This window comes from Scyliorhinus canicula, chromosome 18 (assembly GCF_902713615.1).
Source record: "Scyliorhinus canicula chromosome 18, sScyCan1.1, whole genome shotgun sequence".
Taxonomy (NCBI): Eukaryota; Metazoa; Chordata; class Chondrichthyes; order Carcharhiniformes; family Scyliorhinidae; genus Scyliorhinus; species Scyliorhinus canicula.
In genome coordinates, this window is record NC_052163.1 from 16,805,263 (window position 1) to 16,825,721 (window position 20,459).

The window sequence follows — 20,459 nt, forward strand, 5'->3', positions numbered from 1 at the left end:
CTGGTATGTTTCCTGATGTAACTAGGGTGGGGTTCTTTGAAAGCTAGAATACTTTTATTGACAAGTCACTTTGTCTAAATACGAAGTGACTAACATTATCTGAGCAACATGAAATCTTCTCTGGTGACTCATGATGTATCAAGAACTAGAGGGCATAGGTTGAAGCTAAGAAAGCAAAGAATTAATGGGAACCTGAGTAGCAATTTTTTTTTTTACAGAGGGTGGTACAAATGTGGAACGTGCTGCCTGGTTGAGGCAGGGACATTGACAACATTTAAAAGTCATTTGAACAGATTCATGGAGAGGAAAGGTTTAGAGGGATATGGGCCAAATGCAGGCGAATGGGGTAACTTAGATGGGCTTTTTGGTTGGCATGGACCAGTTTTGAGTCGAAGGGCCTCTCTCCGTTCTAGATTGTCAATTCCGGATTCATTTTACAATCAAACTATAACTTTCAATTTATTTACCAAGTGCCTTAAATTTTGACCAGGCTAATACATTAATTGCTGAGTCTGAAACGTACAGACTATTCTCGATTTGAAAAGTACAAGAGGAACGTCTTATAGATTTATCATGAGATTGTTTAAAGTACCATTTCAAAATTCAATTGCTTTTTTTCAAAAACTGTTTCTCTTAACATTAATATAGCTATGTGTATGGATGTACAATTATGTAATTCTATATGGAGATTAACAATAAAGTGTTTTGTAACTTTTAATCTACCCCTTAAATATGTCGACCTAAGTGTTAATATTATTGCTCATCTTGTTTCAGAGTGAAAATATGTTAGGATCCAAAACCACTTCCTGAAGTGATGCGTATTTTCCTGCTACGCATCACCCCTTCAGAGAAACTGTCGTCAATGCTTAAATCATCTGCAAGTTACAGCTGCAGAATCTTTTTAGCACTCTTCATTTTGAGTTCAGAAATCACCTGCGGTCTAGACTCCCTCTTGTGAGTGAGCATTTTACACAATTTCTCTCGCTCAAAAGTACATAGCGCAACATTTTCACACCTGCCCTCCATAGTCACCAGGTTGTTCGCAGCTGTAAATAATGGAAATTTTATATGCTGCTCTGGCAGTATTCTGTGAGTGAAATTAGCACTGCAAAATGTTTGACCTCGATATGCACCTTTTTTTAATTTAGTGTGCGCAATTATTTTTTTCCAATTAAGGGGCAATTTAGTGTGGCCAATCCATCTACCCAGCACATTACATAGATTACATAGAATTTACAGTGCAGAAGGAGGCCATTCAGCCCATCGAGTCTGCACTGGCTCTTGGAAAGAGCATCCTACCCAAGGTCAACACCTCCACCCTATCCCCATAACCCAGTAACCCCACCCAACACTAAGGGCAATTTTGGACACTAAGGACAATTTAGCATGGCCAATCCCCCTAGCCTGCACATCTTTGGACTGTGGGAGGAAACCGGAGCACCCGGAGGAAACCCACGCACACACGGGGAGGATGTGCAGACTCCGCACAGACAGTGACCCAAGCCGGAATCGAACCTGGGATCCTGGAGCTGTGAAGCGATTGTGCTATCCACAATTCTACTGTGCTGCCCCGCAACATCTTTGGGTTGTGGGAGTGAGACCCACGCAGATACGGAGAGACTGTGCAAACTCTACACGGACAGTGACCTAGGGCTGGGATTGAACCCTGACCTCGGCGCCGCAAGGCAACAGTACTAACCTCTGCACCACTGTACTGTCTGACTTGGATTTACACTTGATTTTGTGATGGTACAATTTTGAAATGGATGGTTGCTATTTTGCTACCTAACCAAAAGGTCTATAAGTATGATGAATGACTTATCTTATAAACACCTTCCTAAATAGAAAAACAGGCTGTACCATGGAAAGTGTTATTTATACTCATTGTTAAAAATGACACGGTAATTACAAGCCAATTAGTTTATCAGTCGTAAAGAGGCTGAGATGGTTGAAGATTGTTGCGAATGTTTCAGCCTTATGTTTTGCATTGATGTGCTAGGCTCCCCCATCAATGAGGTTGGGGATATTTGTGGAACCTTCTCCTCCAGTCAGTTATTTAATTGTCTACCCCATTCACAAATGGGTGTGGCAGGACTGCAGAACTTAGATTTGATCCGTTGGTTGTGGAATCACTTAGTTCTGTTTATCACTTGCTGTTTATGCCGTTTGGCAGGTAAATAGTCTTGTGTCGTAACTTCACCAAGTTGACACCTCTGCAATTTTGGGAAAATTCCACCCGAGTGCTGGATCAGGTGAGGAAAGCTGCTTCACAGATGCCTTTTCTCACCTGATTTAACAGCACTCTGTGCTAACAAGGATCATGCAGCCAGCTGAGGTCACAGGGGTTCCAAAATCGGGGCGCCATTTTTACATTATTGGCCCCCCGCCCACCCAAACAGAGATCGGGACCCCTGCCCCCACAGAGATCTAAACTCTCCAGCGAATAAGGGGAATACCCCCAATCCCCACACGCAGAAGATCAACCACCCCTCCGAACCATACGAAGATCAGAGCAAACCCCCCCTCCCCACAACGCAAAGATCAGAGTGACCTGACCTGATGCCACGAGTCTTCATGCAGTCTGGAATTGATGTTGAGGACGACCAGGGCAACTCCCTACCAACTGTATATCACTGTGTTGCCACCTCTGACATCCTGCTAGTGGGACAGAACATACCCAGGAATGGTGATGATGCTGTCTGGGACATTGTATGGCATGATTCTATGCATAGGACTATGCTAGACTGTTGCTTGACTATTCTTTGAGGCAGCTCTCCCAATTTTGCACTGGCTTCCAGATGTCTTTAAGGAGGACTTTGCAGAGTCGACAGTTTTTAAAAATCCCACCACGGGAACCTGGGTCCCCATAGAATTATCCTGGGTCTCTGAATTACTAAACCAGCGACAATCCCACCACACCACCTTACAAATGAAGCGAAAGTAGTTGGAAGGAGCCAGTACAGATTTCAAATGGATGAGTGTGCTTGACAGATTTTGTAGAATTATTTGACAAGAAACAGACATGGTCATTGAGAGAATTGCAGTGGATACAGAGAAGTACATGGGGCTGAGTTCTCCCTCGTCGGGATTCTCCATTTTGTTGGCATCCCGGGGGTTTCCCAACGGCGAGGAGCTGCCCCACAATGTGAAACCCCAGTGAGCAGCCGATGAAACAGAGATTCCCGCTGGCGTGCCGTATTAGAATTCTTAAGACTTTAAGAAAACCCTTGAGAAAAACCAAAGTGCTAGCTACATAAGAGAATAACTAGTGAATATTAAGAGGTATGGGATTAAGAGGATAGCAAACTAAATTAAAGTTGAATAGAATGGACAAAACAGAAGACAGGAGTTAAAAGAAAGTTTCTTCAGAGAGGACATATGTCAACTTTCCAGATTAGGTTTGAAAGATGGATGAGGAAAATATGTTGAATTGCTATAAGACCATGAGGCGGGATTCTCAGCCCAGGGCCGGGCCGGTGAATCTGCACGACCGGCACAAACCACGCCACGCCGCCCCGACGCAGGACGCAATTCTCCGCTCTGTGGAGAGTCGGCACCATTGGCGCCACCATGGTCAACGCGGCACAGGTCGGGGGCCGCTCTACGCGCCCCCCCCCCCCCCCCCGCCCGCCGATTCTCGGCCGGGATGGGCCAAGCGGCCATATCAAAAAATCTGAGTCCTGCTGCCGCCGTCCACGTGTGGTCTTACCCAGCATACCTCGGCGTGGCCTGTGGGGGAGGGGTCCAACCCCGGGTGATGGGGGGGGGGCTCCGCTGTGGCCTGGCCCACGATCGGGGCCCACCAATTGGCAGGCCGGCCTCTCTAGCAGGGGGCCTCCTTTCTTCTGCACCAGCCCCCGTAGCCCTGCGCCATGTTGCGTCGGGGCCGGCGCACAGAAGGGAGCCACTGCGCATGCGCGCGTTGGTGCCGGTGCCACTGCACATGCGTGGACCCTGTGGCGCTCAGTTAACACCGGGATCGGCAACTGGAGTGGCATGGGACGCTCCACTGCCATGTTGGCCCCCTGTAGGGGCCAGAATTGCTGATCCTGAGGCCATGGTGACACCGTCGTGAAACGGCGTCAACACTTAGCCTCAGGATCAGAGAATCCCACCCATGGTGAGCAAGTGGAATTCAGACTATTTGCCATGTGGAGCATAAACACTGACAAGGATGGTTTGGACCAAATGATCCATTTGTTTTTCTATATTGTAACATCTATATATTACTGGCAGACTCAACAACTACTCGTAAAATTTAATTCCTTAACAAGTTGTGGCCTGATCAGCTTCGCTCCACGGATGCTGCATTAACCTTCTGATTATTTTCAGAATTTTCTGTTTTAATCAAGAATGGATCTTGGATTTAATCATTAAATCAATTATATCCTTTCTGTGATCCATCCTTCCTGTAATCCAGCCAAGGTCTTGAAAATTCACCAATGCGTCCAGATGGATAAAAACATGTTCTGGCTTAATTTGGTTAATTTTATTTTGATGGGATTAATGAATCACTCATAGAATCACAGAATCATTACAGTATAGAAGGAGGCCATTTGGCCCATCAAATATGCATTGGCCCTCTGAAAGTGCATTCTGCCTAGTCCCACTAGAGGAATTGATGCTGCCTTTGAAAACAAAGACAATACACCTGTGAATTTCCATCTTATGTTTGCAGGTTATTCCCACCTTCAGAACTTCATTACTAAGCAACGGACTTAAAAGATTAAAGTAACATCAATTGAATTTCAAGTTGTATATCAATCCTCTTTTTAAAAGGAAAACTAAAGGATGAGCAAAAAGGCTGATTAGAAGAGTGCCCTTCTCAATTAACTTTTAAAATTAAGTTCCTTTTTTTGAATAAGCAGAATTAATGGGCCATTTAGGTACTACAGTATTCCCATGCAATTAACTGCATTGTTCAAACTGAGGAGCACATAAAGTTCAATAATTACTCACCACAATGAGTAAAATCTTTTTCCTGTATCCTGCAATGCTGCCACTTGATAAAACAGCTTGAAGTTGTACGATTGGGAAAAGGCTCTCAGGAAGGGTGAAACTAATTTTCTGAAACTGCCTATTTCTAAAATATTTTGTGAATCATGTGGGGAAATGTATTTCTTGGAAATTATTCTATTATCTCCAAGAGTGGTCCCATGAGCAGCAGAGTGAGCCAACAGACAGGACATTCTTTTCATGGGTGTAGCTGCCATTACACATCTACTCTTTAATCATCATAACTTTCAGACATCTTGACATTTTATAAATAAAAAATGATCAAACACCCTGTCCACTCCCGTGTTAAAGGCACAACATTGTAGCCTTAACTCTAATCACAACATTGTAGCATGAACTCTAATCTCAGTCAGGAAAGTGGTGGGTCACCACAATCAGTGGTGTTCAGAGAGGACACGAGTTTTGGTCCTACTCATGTGCAGACATCTGGTAAGTGCGGATCATGATTGTTTGCAATGTCCTTTGCATACCTCACTTTGTAAAAAAAAGACTTGCTCACGGTGAGGCCCAGCCATTTGATGGAACAATAGTGAAGGTGTCTCAAAATTCATCTGCTATCTTCTTTGGAACTCATGTACAGAAGTGATGAGAACACATTTGAGTGTGACCTAACAGTAGAATATCAGTTATGTCAAATAGATGTTTCCATTCAATCCGTGCCGTTACTTTCCCAGCTAATATTATTGTTGGATTGAATGGTGCACTGATTTTAAAATACTGAAGTAAAAGAGAATAAACCATTGAGCAATATAAATCATGTAGCTCATGAGCCTGCTGTTGCATAATTAACTCAATGTTATCATAGTTATCACTTATAAGAGAAACTTAAATACATTGGCTGAGTTTCACACAAGTGGCACTGGTAGATAAAGAAATCTTTGCAGAATAAACATCAATTTAAAATCCAGATTCCTGGTAAAACTTACAATATGCTGTTTTAGAAGAAGTTGTTGGTTTCAAATCATATGTAAACCCTCAATTAGAAAACTGCTCAGAAGGCACTATGACCAAATTAGAGACATTACCTACACAATACTATTGACTAGGGGCGCAATCTATCCGCCTCGCCAGAATCAGGATGCGATGAAGCTGGTAAATCTCAAGAGAGGCTTTTTCCGATATTTATCGGCCTCGTCACGCCTCGTGAGATCTAACAAGATCCCGCCCATTGAGTTCGGGACCCAGATTTGCATATTCAAGCGAGCAGTTAGTCTCACTTGAATATATCTATGCCGGATCTACCCAACGCCCGGGTCTAACTGCCTCGCCTTGGAGAGGACGAGCAGGCAGTGTTTACCACTGGTTAGAAATGTGGACCAAAGGGCAGCACGGTGGCGCAGTGGTTAGCACTGCTACCTCATGGCGCCGAGGTCCAGGTTCTATCCCGGCTCCGGGTCACTGTCCGTGTGAAGTTTGCACATTCTCCCCGTGTTTGCATGGGTTTCGTCCCCATACTCCAAAGATGTGCAGGGTAGGTGGATTGGGCATGCTAAATTTCCCATTCATTGGAAAAAAAATGAATTGGGTACTCTAAATGTATTTATTTTTTAAAAAATAATAATAAATAAATAAATAAATAAATGTGGACCAGACTACCGACACTTGGGAGGTCTCCTAGGAAGTGTCCTGCCCTTATGAGGTGGGGGGGGGGGGGGGGGGGGGGGGGGGAGAGGAGAGCTCTATGGCCTTCTTATTGGTGAGCTTGTTAGCTCCGGAGGCAGTGAGGGGGGGATCTAGAGATTGGGGTGCCTTTTTTAAATGGCACCCCAATCTCTTCCCATACGAGTGAACAGAACTCGCTAGTGCAGGAAATGGGACTAAGTGTGGCCTCGGTCGGGCGTTTCCCACCGAGGCCCCAGAAATGAAGCAGAGCCCCGTTTAATAGCGGGGTCGTTCTCGGCGCTATCAGTGCCAGGAAACATCTGGCTAAACATGCTCGAACGGGACTCTTTTCATTTCCGTTAAATCGGGCCCTAGATCTCTTTTACTCTGGGATAGAATCCTATGTTCCAACCCATCGTTCGTATTGTGTACAAGTTGCTTTAAAATGGAACCTTCTGCAGTTACAATAGTGGTACAGTGAAGGGACTGACTTCAGAGTTTATTCTACACTATTCTGGTCTTCCGATCAAGGCCTACCTTACTGTGGAAAGCTGGCCAAGCACTGGAAAATTATTCATTGCTGTTCATTTTTCTTTGCTTGCTCTCCACCAGTACAAGGCATGTGGATGCTCTTCAGAGGTAAAATTATCCTAACCTCTATACAGAATTTAAAAGACGTAATTGAAAAATACATTTTTACTCTACCTCAGAGCTGAGAACTAAAAGCTCTCTTTTTCATACCTTGTAACAGGGAAAGAAAAATCATCCATGAAACTGTGTTCCCTTAATCTTGATAGAGATTATTTCAAATCTTACACATTTCATACATTTCGCACACCTCTATTTTTATGTAACGGTGTACAATTTGATTTATGAGGAAATATTGAATGATGTTGGAGGAGGGGGACTTCAATTTTTTTCTTCACACGAGTCATATGCATTTACTTAAGCCAAACTTCCTGAAGATTTCCTCAGGTTCAAATCACCATTTGTACAATCATCTGGAGCAGTTCTTATTAATTTGCTCCAACAACAAACCTGCCTTTAAGTCCTTGACCTCAGCTGGCTTCTCCACAAGGAGGCAGGACAATTTGACAAAAGAAACTTCATTCAGTCGAAGGCTCATCTGATATTGGGCCTCAGGCCTCATTTAAACTACATCGGCAAGCTGCTAGGCGCCCCCAGACAGCTTCCCAGTAAAGAGACTTCCAATATCTGACCACTGCACCTGATACATTGATAGGCATGGAATTCCCACTTGTAGCATAGAATCTGTTACCGAAGTGAATAGCAGCAGAAGATTGTCGAGACAACCCTTTGGGAACAGAGCAGCAGTGAATTTCTAGCCAAATCCCTTTGGGCAAAGAAAACACAAATGTTGCATCCTAATTGCACTTATGTCTGTCCTGGGGGTAAAATCTGCAAATAGCGTGCACACCTGGTCACATCCCCAAAAGTAATCCATTTTATTAAGAATATAATGGACCACACTGAATGCAACAAAGCAACTGCATATAGGACATCTGCAAGACAATGGCAGTCTTTCAGCCACTTCCCAAACTGAAGGTTTTCAACCTGTCACATTAAAGACTACAAAGAGCATTAATGAGGACGTGGTCTCAAAGACAAGCTGATTTAATTTCAAATAGCATTTAGTCAAATGCAGCAAAAATATACTGAGATTAGCAAACAATTCAATATATACTGACTATAATTGCAAGCTCATGAATTACATGAAAGCAGATACGGGTATCATCACAACTGCAGCACAGCATGCAGGTTCTCCCGTTGTTTGTCAATTAGCATTAACTCCCACTAACCTCATTGAAATAATATCTGCCAGCATTGGAGCAATACAACTGATAGGTCCTGCGCAGTCCAACTCTACAGTGACACTTATTGCATGCTGGATACTACTAATCAAAAGAACAAAGTATCCATCAATGTTACAGCTGGTCGCAGAAAGATATATCTGTTGATTGCCCTCAATCCCTTGTCAACAAGAATAATCCGCACAATAATGGCATTATATTCTTCAAAACTGAGCAGATGAAACAGTAACTGAGACTACTTGATTAATACCACATTCAAACTCTCCCAACACATCAAAGACATTTTGAGACTATTTATTGCAGTCTGATGTGCTTTATTTTCACACAACTTCAAAAAATGCCCGTGCTCCATTCAAAATCTTTCTCCCTGTCACTTTATAGAAGCAACTACCACTTCAGATAGCATTTACAAGGAACAAAACAACAAGTTGCATTCATATAGTGTCTTTAATGTAGCAAAAGATCACAAGGCAATCCACGGGACAGTAAACAGATGAAAATTGATACCAACCCAAAACATCCAAATGTGCTTACAAAGTGTGGGAAATAGATTAGGTGACTGAAACTGTGGTCAAAGGGAAAGCTTTTGAAGGTAAAGAGAAATGTAGCAAAGCACCCGGGTTTAGGAACATAATTCTGGATTGCATAGCCACGATCATGGTTTTGACAATGCTTTTCAAATCAAGGCCATAGGTGGGTGGGTATGATCTCTTATATAGTAGAGGCAATGGAACACCACCAACAGTTTCTTCAAACAAATGCCAAAGATTTGCCCGAAATCATGAAAAAGGCAGATTGACAAACAACGGGAGAACCTGCATGCTGTGCTGCAGTTGTGATGATGGCGGTATCTGCTTTCATGTAATGCTGGGGTTCTTGCCTAGATTCCAACCCAGGAAAAGAGAATTCATATTAAATTTAATTTTCTTTACCCAATGATGAAATGCCTCACCCAACATCACATGAAAGATGTGCAATTTTCAGTTGCAAGTCTCAGAGAATAGCATATCATATTACAAATTATCCAGTTAAATGATTTCAAGCGATGATTATTTTGGTTCCAGAAGTTGTTTTTAAAGCAAAACACTACAGCAGAAATAAATCTTTCCAGTGCATGTGTCTCCTGAATAAAAAAAGCTGAAAAAAAACTATTAAGGCAGGAAAACCTATTTTAAAAGAAGCATTGTAATTTGGTTAATTTTTCAGTATAGTAACCTACTTATTTGTAATTAAGCTTCCAAACATAAGCCAAGTGTAATAGTTGTAAATATTCTTATATACCACAATAGCCATCTCTTAATAGAGAATTGGATCAAAGTTTCTATTGTGTCCTTTACAATATGGTTCATATACAATCCTAAAAGGAAACATTGATGCTTCACGAATATGCTGCTTATAAGTGAGTGGTTAGTTGATGTTTACTTTGCTTATAAGGAATTGAGCAAAACCATATCAAAGAGATACTGCAACTTCAGTAGTGATTGTGATCATTTAAATCGAAAATATTTGTTTTTATCTATTAATATTCCGCGAACTAGACCCACAAACCATTGTTGTTCAGTTGTCTACGGTCTGTTTCTTGCCACATCTTGGTTAATTGGCAGTAAAACTTACAAAGTTAGTAATGTTAAGTCTCGTAGTAAGGCCACAGCCTTGTCCAATTCTTGGTTTAGTACTAGGTTTAACTACCACCACGACTACCTCTCTTCCCCCACACAAAAAAAATCATTTTGTAAATCTGTGCTTGTAATAATTCCTATATGAACCCAGCATTTATCTAACATCTCGACCAAAATTATTGCTAAATTCATAAGCATCAGCTTATACATGAACCGACATGAATACTCAACAGGCAGTCTGAATGACCGCTGTAGTGATTATCGAAAAAGGAAAAGGATTTCCTGGCATACATTTAAACTTACCAACACCACTTTCAGTATTGAGCACCATTGTTCCAGACGCCGTGGTTCAAAATAATTTGTAAATCAGAAAATTTAAATGAAGGAGTTGAAGCAGAAACCTAAACTGGTGAGCATGAGATCCAAGAATTCTTAACACAGCTCAAGTCATTAATAGCAGGTGGGGCTTACCAATACCTACATTCATGAGCCAATCCTAAACATCCATACTACTTTGTGTACTTTAACAATCTACTGCGCAACAGAAAAACACCAATTGGCTATCAGCTAGATAGCTATATAAGGAGGCGTCAAACTTTATTTGCAGCAAGCACCCTCGAGACAGGCACGCCCTTGCTTTTGCAGTTGAGTCGACGACCTTCCTGTACGTTTAAGTAAGAGATGACTCAGTGAGCTTGGCATTCTCAAGCCTGTACACGTGCTTGCACAAAAGCAATTTGAGACCTGTTCCAAAAATAATACGGACTCACAAACACACACAACTAACAGCAGATCCCGTAGCAGCATGTAACATTTCAGGTTACTTTTGATGCCGACAGTTTCATTTTATTTGACTGAAGTGCAAAGAAATGGTTTAAAATAATTTTTGGTTTCACTGTTCTTTAAAACAGGCCATGATTTCAAAATACAACTTAAACAGCGCCCAAAACTACAATCCATTCCTCCAATGCTCAGTACTTGAAAATGTTTTCTGTAAATTTCTGTCACATTAGATTCTGATAAGCTTCCAACTTTACATGCACGGCATCATGAAAACCACTTATTTCCATCTCCGAAACAAGACCTAACTTTGCCTGATTCAGCTCACTTCCTGCTGAAACCTTCATTAATGCCGTCATAACTTTTTGATTTGACTATTCTAATGCACTCCTGGCTAGTATCCTACATTCTAACCTCTGTTAGCTTAAGGTTGTTTAAAATTCTGCTGCCTGTCTCTTAACTCACAGCACGTCCTGTGCCCTATCACCCCCTGTGTTCACCACTCCCAGTCAGGCAGGACCTGTATTTTAAAACTCTCATCCTTGCTTTCAAATCCCTCCATGGTCTCATCCCTTCGTATCTTTGAAATCTCCTTTGACCCCACTACCATCCAAGATATCTGTACTCCACTAATTCGGGCCTCTTGAACATCCCTAACTTCAATTGTTCCACCTTTGGTGGCCAGGCCTTCAACTGATAACATGGCAAGCTCTGCAAAACCGGCCCTATACCTGGCTTTCATCCTTGGGCACTCCTTAAAACCTGCCCTTTCTGTGTCATACTTTGTTTTATGCTCCTAAGTGCTTGGGACATTCCATTATTTTAAAGGCATTATATAAATATTACCGTAGTTGTTGTTCAACATTATTTTTGGAAAAAAGAGGAATTATGGTGTAAAAACACCTGTGTCTTTAACAATCAAATCTCCATCTATCTCAGCCCATGCTTCTTTTACCCACAAACACAGTAGAGGCAAATCCGGAGCCTTCACATTCCCTCCCTTCGTAAATGATTTCTCTCCTTCCATCATCCAATCATTCCATTTCTTTCTTATATTGTCTTTAAATGGCTTATTAATGGATACGTCAAGTGGCTGAACGACGCTAGTCAAGCCAGCTGGAACGATTGCTATATCGGTGTTCGATTCGCGAACAGCTTTCACAACAGAATCCACTCGATGTGACCTAAACATATCCCACACAAGTAAACTTTTTTGGCGTCGTAAACCACCTGCTCTTGATTCCCAAACTCTCTTCAGCCAAATCTTGCAGCCATTATCGTTCATCCATCCTTTTTCATGGACATGGACAATGATACCATTTGGAAGTTTTAGTTTGGGCATTAATTTCCGTTTAAAGATAACCATTGGAGGAAGTTTCATCCCATCTGCCATACACGTTAGTACAACCGTAAAATGTGTCTTTTCATGCCCTGTAGTTTTGATAAAAATACTTTTCTCGCCGACTTTATTAACGGTTGAGTTTGATGGCATATCAAAATTCACGGGTGTCTCATCCATGTTTCCAATGCACGATAACTTATAGCTGTTAGCTTTGCGATGTTTGATTACAAATGTTTGAAAACTAGTCACTTTTTCTTCTAATTCTTTTGGGAGTTTCTGTGCAATTTTTGTTTTTCTTCTTAACACAGTCATGTCTTTTCATGAACCGCGTACACCATCCGGGACTTGCAGTAAACACACGAATGCCCATTTTTCTTGCTTCTCGTAAAGCATAAAGTCTTATTTTAGATCGTGTTATAATATAACCATTTTCTCGATTTTCGGACACCCACTTTGAGACGTTATCTTCTAACTGCGGCCAATGACATTTCGACCCGCGACTTGCGCATTTATAGGAAGGAGTTTCCTTCAATTTTTCTTTTTGTTTTCTCCAGTTTCAGACACAGCTTTCTCCGACACCAAACAGCTTTGCAGCTTTAACGTTGTTGCTTTGTTCCGCTTCGGCAACAACTTGCAGCTTCAATTTGGCAGTATATTTCTTCGCAGATCTTTTCTCCATAGTGGCTAAGGGTAGAATGTATTCGATCGTTGTTATGTGTTACGGTACTTGTTACGTGTTAGGTAACTGTTTATTATCGTGATTAGAAACAGCAAAACAGCTGTTTCTCATTCGGTTGTTTACGGCGGAAAAGCCTAGCCTAGTGTCATCTGGTATCTCAAAAAAGTGACTCGCATGATACATAAGATATATGATAAAATCATGTTTTGGGGACGAAATTTAGGGGTCGCATGATACGCGAGATCGCAGGATACGCGAGTATATACGGTAGTTGTTGTTCAACATTGTTTTTGGAAAAAAGAGGAATTATGGTGTAAAAACACCTGGTCCACTTTGACCCCCCAGATATAACCTTTGCATCACATTAATTCCTTCGCCAAGATTTATTTTCATCTATGGAATATTATCCACCTCTACTCTTCCCTCCTTTGCCACTGATAAAACCCTAATCCATGCTTTCATGTTCAACTGCTCCAATAATCTCAACATCTTCCCCACCTCCACAAACCCCAGCACATTTAGAACTCCATGATCTGTGTACCAACCACAATAAGTCCTGTACACTTATCACTCTTCTAGTCACCCAAATCATTAGCTTCATTTGTCTTAGTAAATGAAACAAGATTTTGATGCTTATTTTCAAATCACAACATGGCCATTCTGCACAAAACAGACTGTACGTTCCAATGGGAGTGGCAATTCAGTCAGATCACCACCCCATTCATAGGTTGTTACCTGAAGATCCTATCTTACCCTATCTTCCTTCCGACTCAGGTCGGGTCTCGGGGCAGGTGGCTGAGGGTGGGGGAAGTGGGATGGGTGCCTGGGAATTCATGGGAGTCCCATGGAGGTGTGTTATGGGTCTGTGCAATAGTTACCCAGAAGTTAGAAGAGATTTAATTCTTCTAACCTTTTCTTGGTAACTAGTGACAACAGTGTTCAAACCATCTGAATTCGCAATTTGAAATTGTACTTTCGAATGGTTCCCGGCGCAGGGCAATTGCTCATCGAAGTTTGCACTCCCCAGGCAATTTCCATGCAAACCATGTAAGTTCCCATTTATTTCCCATGTGTGCAATGCATCAGGGCTTTTCAAACTCACCTGTCACATTAAAGGTAAGTGAAAATGGTGAGTTTAGCAGGTGGGTCGTGGGCAGCTGTCGGGAGGGTCGCGGCATTCCCCATTGTGGGAGGAACGCCAAACAGCCGGGACCGGCTTTTAAAAATGCCGGCAGCTGCGGACTTTCTAGATTGCCGACCATCCCGCGCATGCGTGCTGTATCAAACAGTGCGCAGGCCCGGAGCCCAGCAAGGTGCACGGCCTCCTGATGTCAGCGCACTGTCCAGGGCAAGTCTTTTTCATCAAACGATGAAGTCCTACCACCGGAACCAGCGGCAGAGTGCAGGCCACACGCCCCGTACACTGACATCACATGTACTGGATGTGAGAGAGTTTCCTCCATTTTGCAGCTGCCAGCAGTGCTGGTGTGAACTCCTCCGTCTGTGGTGAACAACCCATGAAGAAGCTGAAAACAGGAACAAAGTAGCATAAAGATGATTACTTGAGGGATGGGTTATTAATAGTGCCACTCCAAATCAGGATTCAAAGCTCATGTGTGATATATGCAGGGAAGCACTGACAAATGAAAGTTTAAAACCCTCAAAACATCCACAACATTTGAAGACTAAACATGTCGAGTTCGAGGACAAACCTCTTCATTTTTTGTCAACGGATTCAGTGAGATCTTAAATCATCAGCGGAAGTCATTATCAGAAATGTAACACTGAATAACAAAGCGAGTGACATCATGAGGACCCAGCAAGCCCACCTGTCACAGTAAAGGTAAGTGAAATGGTGGGTTGCGAAGTTCGGCCGGAGTGGGTCCCGAAAAATGGCCAATTGGCAAAAATGGGTCCCGGGCAAAAAAAAGTTTGAAAAACACTCCAATACATGGACTATTTCAAAGCTGTGACAATCCCCATCGGGGCAACCATTCTCGATCTCCCCCTGGGGCTCATGGAGTAGGAGCTTCCTAGGTAAGGAGGTGAAGGCCACCCGACTCTGAACTCAACAGAAAAGCCGGCCCAAGCAGAGCCTGGGCAGTTGGTTGTCTCAATGGGGACGGTAATTGTGGATAGTTACTGCCCTGGGCAGATTATTGCAAATAATTAAATACATCTTTGTTTCCTACTTCTGGCTTCCTTGGGCAATAAAAAAGCCAAAGTTTCACTCCCTACTAGTGTTATTCTCCATTATTAGTGCTGCATTAAGCAACTTCACCTCCTTGTGCACAAGGTTAAGTTTGATACAGTTCAATGTGATGCATAAGGTTCACTTGACCAGGGCGCGTATGAGTCGGTTCGTCTCGGGGGTAGAGGATAGATGTGAACAATGTTCCTGGTGCCAGAACCACATGCACATGTTTGGGTCTTGCCCAAGCTTGTTGATTTTTGGGCCTCCTGTTTTGAACAATGTCAGGGGTTCTGTGTGTCAAGGTGGAGCTCTGCCTGATGGTGGCCATTTCTGGAGTGTTGGACGTATCGGTGCTACAGGAGGGGAAGAAGACAGTTTCATGGCCTTTGTCTCTTTAATAACCCGGAGGCGCTGCCTAAGGGTTCAGCTTGGTAGGCAGACCTGGTGAACATTTTGCATCTGGAGAAGATCAAATCTGCCTTGAGAGGGTCCGTGAGTGGGTTTTATTCAAGGCAGTCGGCAGCCAACCATTACCTTTTTTAAGGAACTAGTTACTGTCACCTGTTGGGACAGGAGGTGGGCGGAGGTAACAAAGGGTCATCCGGACTCGAAATGTGAGCTTTTCTCTCCTTACAGATGCTGCCAGAGATTTTCCAGCATTTTCTCCTCAGAAATAGTCCGAATTTCTTTGTTGCAAAGCACTGGTACTTGGCATTATTTAAAAATACGGCAAAGTTGGCTATCACTCATTTTTAATCCTACTTTAATTTGTCCCACTTAACACAGTTCTGCTATAACACAGTTTATTCACTGGGGCCTATGGCTCCAATTAGCGTAATCATTTTCAGTTTTTCATTGTCTGCACTGCCCTCCCGAGCGCGGGGCAGGGATTGGACGCTGCTGGTAGCTGTTCGGGTGGTAAAGCGTGAGTAACGAGGGGGGAAGGGAGTGGGGCCTGCAGTTCCGTCCGTAATCAACCAAGCACCATCCACTGTCCCCCAGCTCTCTCTGTGGCCCAAAGGCCCCTTCCCCTTGACTCTTTCCCTGACCTCTTCTCTCTGGCTCAATCATCAGCCCTTACCTCCCCCACATTACTGAATCCACAGCTCCCTCCCTCTGGCTCAATCCATAGCCTGGAATAGGAGCATGACTTCTGCAAACTGTCAGGAAGGGGTCCAAACTCCAGAAAGGGAGAGAAAAAGACAGAGTGACAAAGTAGAGAGTGAGAAAGAGAGACACAAAGAGTAGGAGAGACAGAGAGAATGGAAAAGAAAAGTTGGGAACAAGTTGAGTTTCAGGAGTGAGACATAGAAGCTGCGCTACTCAGGGCTTATTTGTGTGATTTATTTTTAATTTATATGGCATTTCTGTTATATTTAGTGATTTATTTTATTTTACACGTTTTCCAGCTAGGAATGAACAGGACTGCACAATTACGCTATAATGTTTCAACTTGTACATTGTTTTTTCCAGGCAAACATTGTCCAAAGGAACCTAGCTCTGGCTTTAACATTGATTCAGATGGGAACCTATGATTCATTTACAGTTGCTTCACTTAAAGTCATGATTTTCAGAAATGCATTAGTATGTCCTTTTAATATTTTAGCTGAGTTTTTTAAAACACAGTTATTCCTTACATGACTATATTACTGCATAAGAATGATGACATGCTTTGAGTTACAGCCTTATAAATGCATTGCTAACTATCTGCTATTCCATAATATGCGGGGTATAAAATTATCAGCGCTGTTTGCGATGCTCCGGCCCCACGCTGGCCGCAGGATTGGGGTTCGCGCCCGAATGCTGGCAGGAGGATGCAAAGAGCATCAAGTGCTGTTAATTTCCAGCTGAGCACTTCAAAATCACTCAAGCATGAAGGGGGATGATTGGAATGCACTTAACTCTCTTAGACATGGTTGATGTTTGTAACCATGGAGAGGGGGGGAGGGGGGAAGGGGAGGGGGGAAGGGGAGGGGGGAAGGGGAGGGGGGGAAGGGGGAGGGGGGAAGGGGAGGGGGGAAGGGGAGGGGAAGGGAAGGAGGAGGGGGGAGGGGGGAAGGGGGAGGGGGGAAAGGGGAGGGGGGAAGGGGGGGAAGGGGAGGGGGGGCGGGGTTTGGCCAACTGCAGGGTCACCACTCAAAATGACACCCGGAAGTGGGATTCCCTCACCATGCACAGAATTTCTTTCTGATTTGTGCTCCCAATCAGTTTCAATTCACCTCCGGTGGGTAAACATAGGGCTGGGTTCTCCAATTTTAAGACTATGGCCAGAGGAAGTGTCTAGTTTTACACTAAAAAAGTCACCATTGCCACGGTACTGCTGCTCCACCCGGTGGGGGGCCAGCAGCCGCGCCACGTAAAACTCCCGTTGTTGCTGGCATAAATGCCTGGAGAATTACTGGGTCTGTGGCCGCGGCAACGACCTGCAGCGGCCGTGCAACACGGTGCCGGCCACGTGCGGACCCAGCATGCCAGATAGTACCCGTGTACCCCCCGCGCCACTCCCAGACCACCCCCAGCGCCCCACCCCCCGACCAGCGGAACGGTCCCCCCTACTGTGATGGCGCTGGACACAGTCCACAGCCACCACGCGAGGTTGACGAAAACTCAAAGCACACGTGCCCCGCGCCACCGGGAACCCAGCCCATCGGTGGTGGAGCATCGGGGGAGGGCCTTCAGCAGACGCCCTGTGGCTGTCCCAACGGCATGTGGAGTACTCCCCGATGATGCCATTTTGGAGGAAGCAGGCATCCAAAAACAGGCGGCGCCCCCTATTTTGGCATCAAAAAGGGTTCTCTGCCCAATCGCATTTCACGATTACGCAGTGGGCAAGCGGAGAATCCCGCCCATAGTCTCCCAAACGGAACATCCCGGCCACTATGTATTTCCACCATTTCTGTTTGCATTTCAGATCCCCAATGTTTGCCATTATTTCTTTTCAGCTTAGCTGAAATTGTATCGGTATGCAGTAATTAGCCATTTACATGAATAAACTGAAATAAAATTTGTAATATCCCATTTTAATTTGTGGATGTGGCATTTGGTTGCATCATATCTGTTTGCTCTGGCAAAAATATTTAATTCGCAATCAGAGATGGAATTTTTGGCACGAACTATGGCACAATGTCTTACACCTGCACTCCATTAAAGCTAGCCAATTTTCTGAGCATCCTGCATTTAAATCAAGCGAGCTCATCAAAACTGATTCATCAGGTTTTATTGACCATTACTGGCCTGTTTTTTACATGCTGTGGAAGGTTGATGTAGCATTTTGTTCCTCTAAACTTGAACTTGTAAAACACCAGAATATTTTGCAAATCTTTATATTCACTGCCTAATAACGTGAACAAAATAACAATGGTGAAATGGTGAGAAAAGCAAATAAGTATTTGCTTTTAAGTACAATTAAAATGTCTGGTGGGGAAGGAAATTAAACCAGTGAAAACCCAACAGGAAAGGAAATTAGAAAAATAGAATCAGCCAGAATATGGTAATGTTTATTTACTTGGCCACACAGCTTCTATTTTTAGAAAGTCAACAAACATACCAATAGATTGATCTGTTTTCATCAACTTGAGGACTTCAGCATATGGCGTGTGTTTCTACTTGTTGGTTTCATCATTTGATTTACAGCAAGGTGTGGACTACCACCAGACAAAGTACAACCCACTGAAAACAACCTATTCTCAGTTTACCTAAAATACACACAATACCATGAGGGTTCCTGTTATAACCTGCCTGAATCCTATAGGCTGGAGACTATTGGCTATCCCATGTCCTGGGGAGTATGAGCTCTCCCCAATTGGGGGGGGGGGGTGGCAATGGTTAGTAGTTGCAGGTGTGGCACCAGCCAGAGAAGGAAGCAGTGGTGAACTGCTGCTGAAACGTATATATACTGTTGTAACTAAAGTTACTTTCTATTTGATTCGACAGACTTGTATTGGATTCTTCATGGCCCTCACAGTCCCATCATTGCAAGCAACAGAAACAAAATGAACATTTTAAAAATATAGTTTATTACAAACATGTATCAAAACAGGTTACAACACATAAACACTCTGGGAAACATACTTCCCAACAAGCAACTATACAGGCTGTACAAATTTTTCCCTGTTTTCATTCTCTGCCCCCCTCCCCCCCCCCCCCCCCCCCCCCGCCCCCCTTCCCTTCCCTGCAACAAACAGCTCCTCAAACACGGTCACAAACATCCCACTTCTGCAGAGCCCCTGAACTCGTATTGAACCTTCTCCAATCGCAGGAAGTTGTACAGGTCACAGGTCACCGGTCACCCAACCAAGCCACTACCCCCGGTGGCGATGCCGACCACCACTCCAGTAAAATTCGCCACCGTGCAATCAGAGAGGCGAAGGCCATGACATTGACCTTCCTCTTCTCCATGAGCTCCGGCCTCTCTGAAACCCCAAATATCGCCACCAAAAGGTCCGGGTCCACTCCCTCCTCCACTATCCTGGCTAAGACCGCGAACACTCCTGCCCAGAATCTTCCCAATTTTTCGCAACCCCAAAACACGTATATGTGATTCACTGGCCCCCGCTCACAACTCTCACACTCATCTGCTACCCCCTGAAAGAACCCACTCATTCTCGCCTGAGTCATATGCACCCTGTGCACCACCTTAAATTGTATCAGACATATCCTTGCACAGGGGGAGGTCCCATTTACCCCACCCAATGCCTCACTCCATACTCCCCAGGTGATCGCCTCTCCCATTTCTCCTTGATCTTCACCACCCGCTCGCCTCCCTGCCCCCCCCAACTTGTATATATCCCCAATTCTTCCCTCCCCTTCCACATCCGGAAGCAGCAGTCACTCCAGCAGGGCAACCTAGGGAACCTGCCCCAGACATTTCACACAAAATCCTTAACCTGCAGGTACTTGAACTCACTCCCCCTCGATAGCTCTACCCTCTCCCTTAGCTCCACCAGACTGGCGAAGCCTTCCTCCAAATACAGATCCCTCACCTTGGCCAGCACCACTTCCTTCCATCTCCTGTATACCCTATCCACCCCTGGCTCAAACCCATGATTCTCTCACAGTGGCGTTAAAACCAACATCCTTTCCAATCTAAAATGTGTCCTTAACTGATGCCATATCTTCACCGTGGTCTGCACTACCCAAAAGAAACATAGTGACAGATGGTGGACAGTAAACACAATAGTAGATTGCCTAATCTTTCATCACTTATGGAAGTTTTGGTTTTAAGAATCCAAAATTTCTAGCCGTCAAACATGCCAATCACTGTGGCAATCAATTTAAAACTGCCAGAACGTCAAACATCGAAAGATCTGATCAGTGAAGCTAGAGTGCTGGTGGTTCCAATTCTCATAAGCATCGAGTGACTGATGCTGGATACAGACCAGAGAACAAATTTGAC

At 43.9% G+C, this 20,459-nt stretch overlaps 1 protein-coding gene across 3 annotated transcripts in view; it reads right to left on the reverse strand.

Moving 5' to 3' along the window:
• cyth1b (cytohesin 1b) overlaps window positions 1-20,459 on the reverse strand; it is a 289,435-nt gene that overhangs the window by 142,169 nt on the left and 126,807 nt on the right. Inside the window, exon 1 of one of the 3 annotated variants that reach the window (XM_038777859.1) lies at window positions 10,373-10,510. The exons of the other annotated variants lie outside the window; for them this stretch is intronic. Coding sequence (XP_038633787.1) covers window positions 10,373-10,400 — 28 coding nt within the window. The 5' untranslated portion in view covers window positions 10,401-10,510. Of the gene's footprint in view, window positions 1-10,372; window positions 10,511-20,459 lie in introns of those variants that run through there. 3 annotated transcript variants of the gene reach the window in all.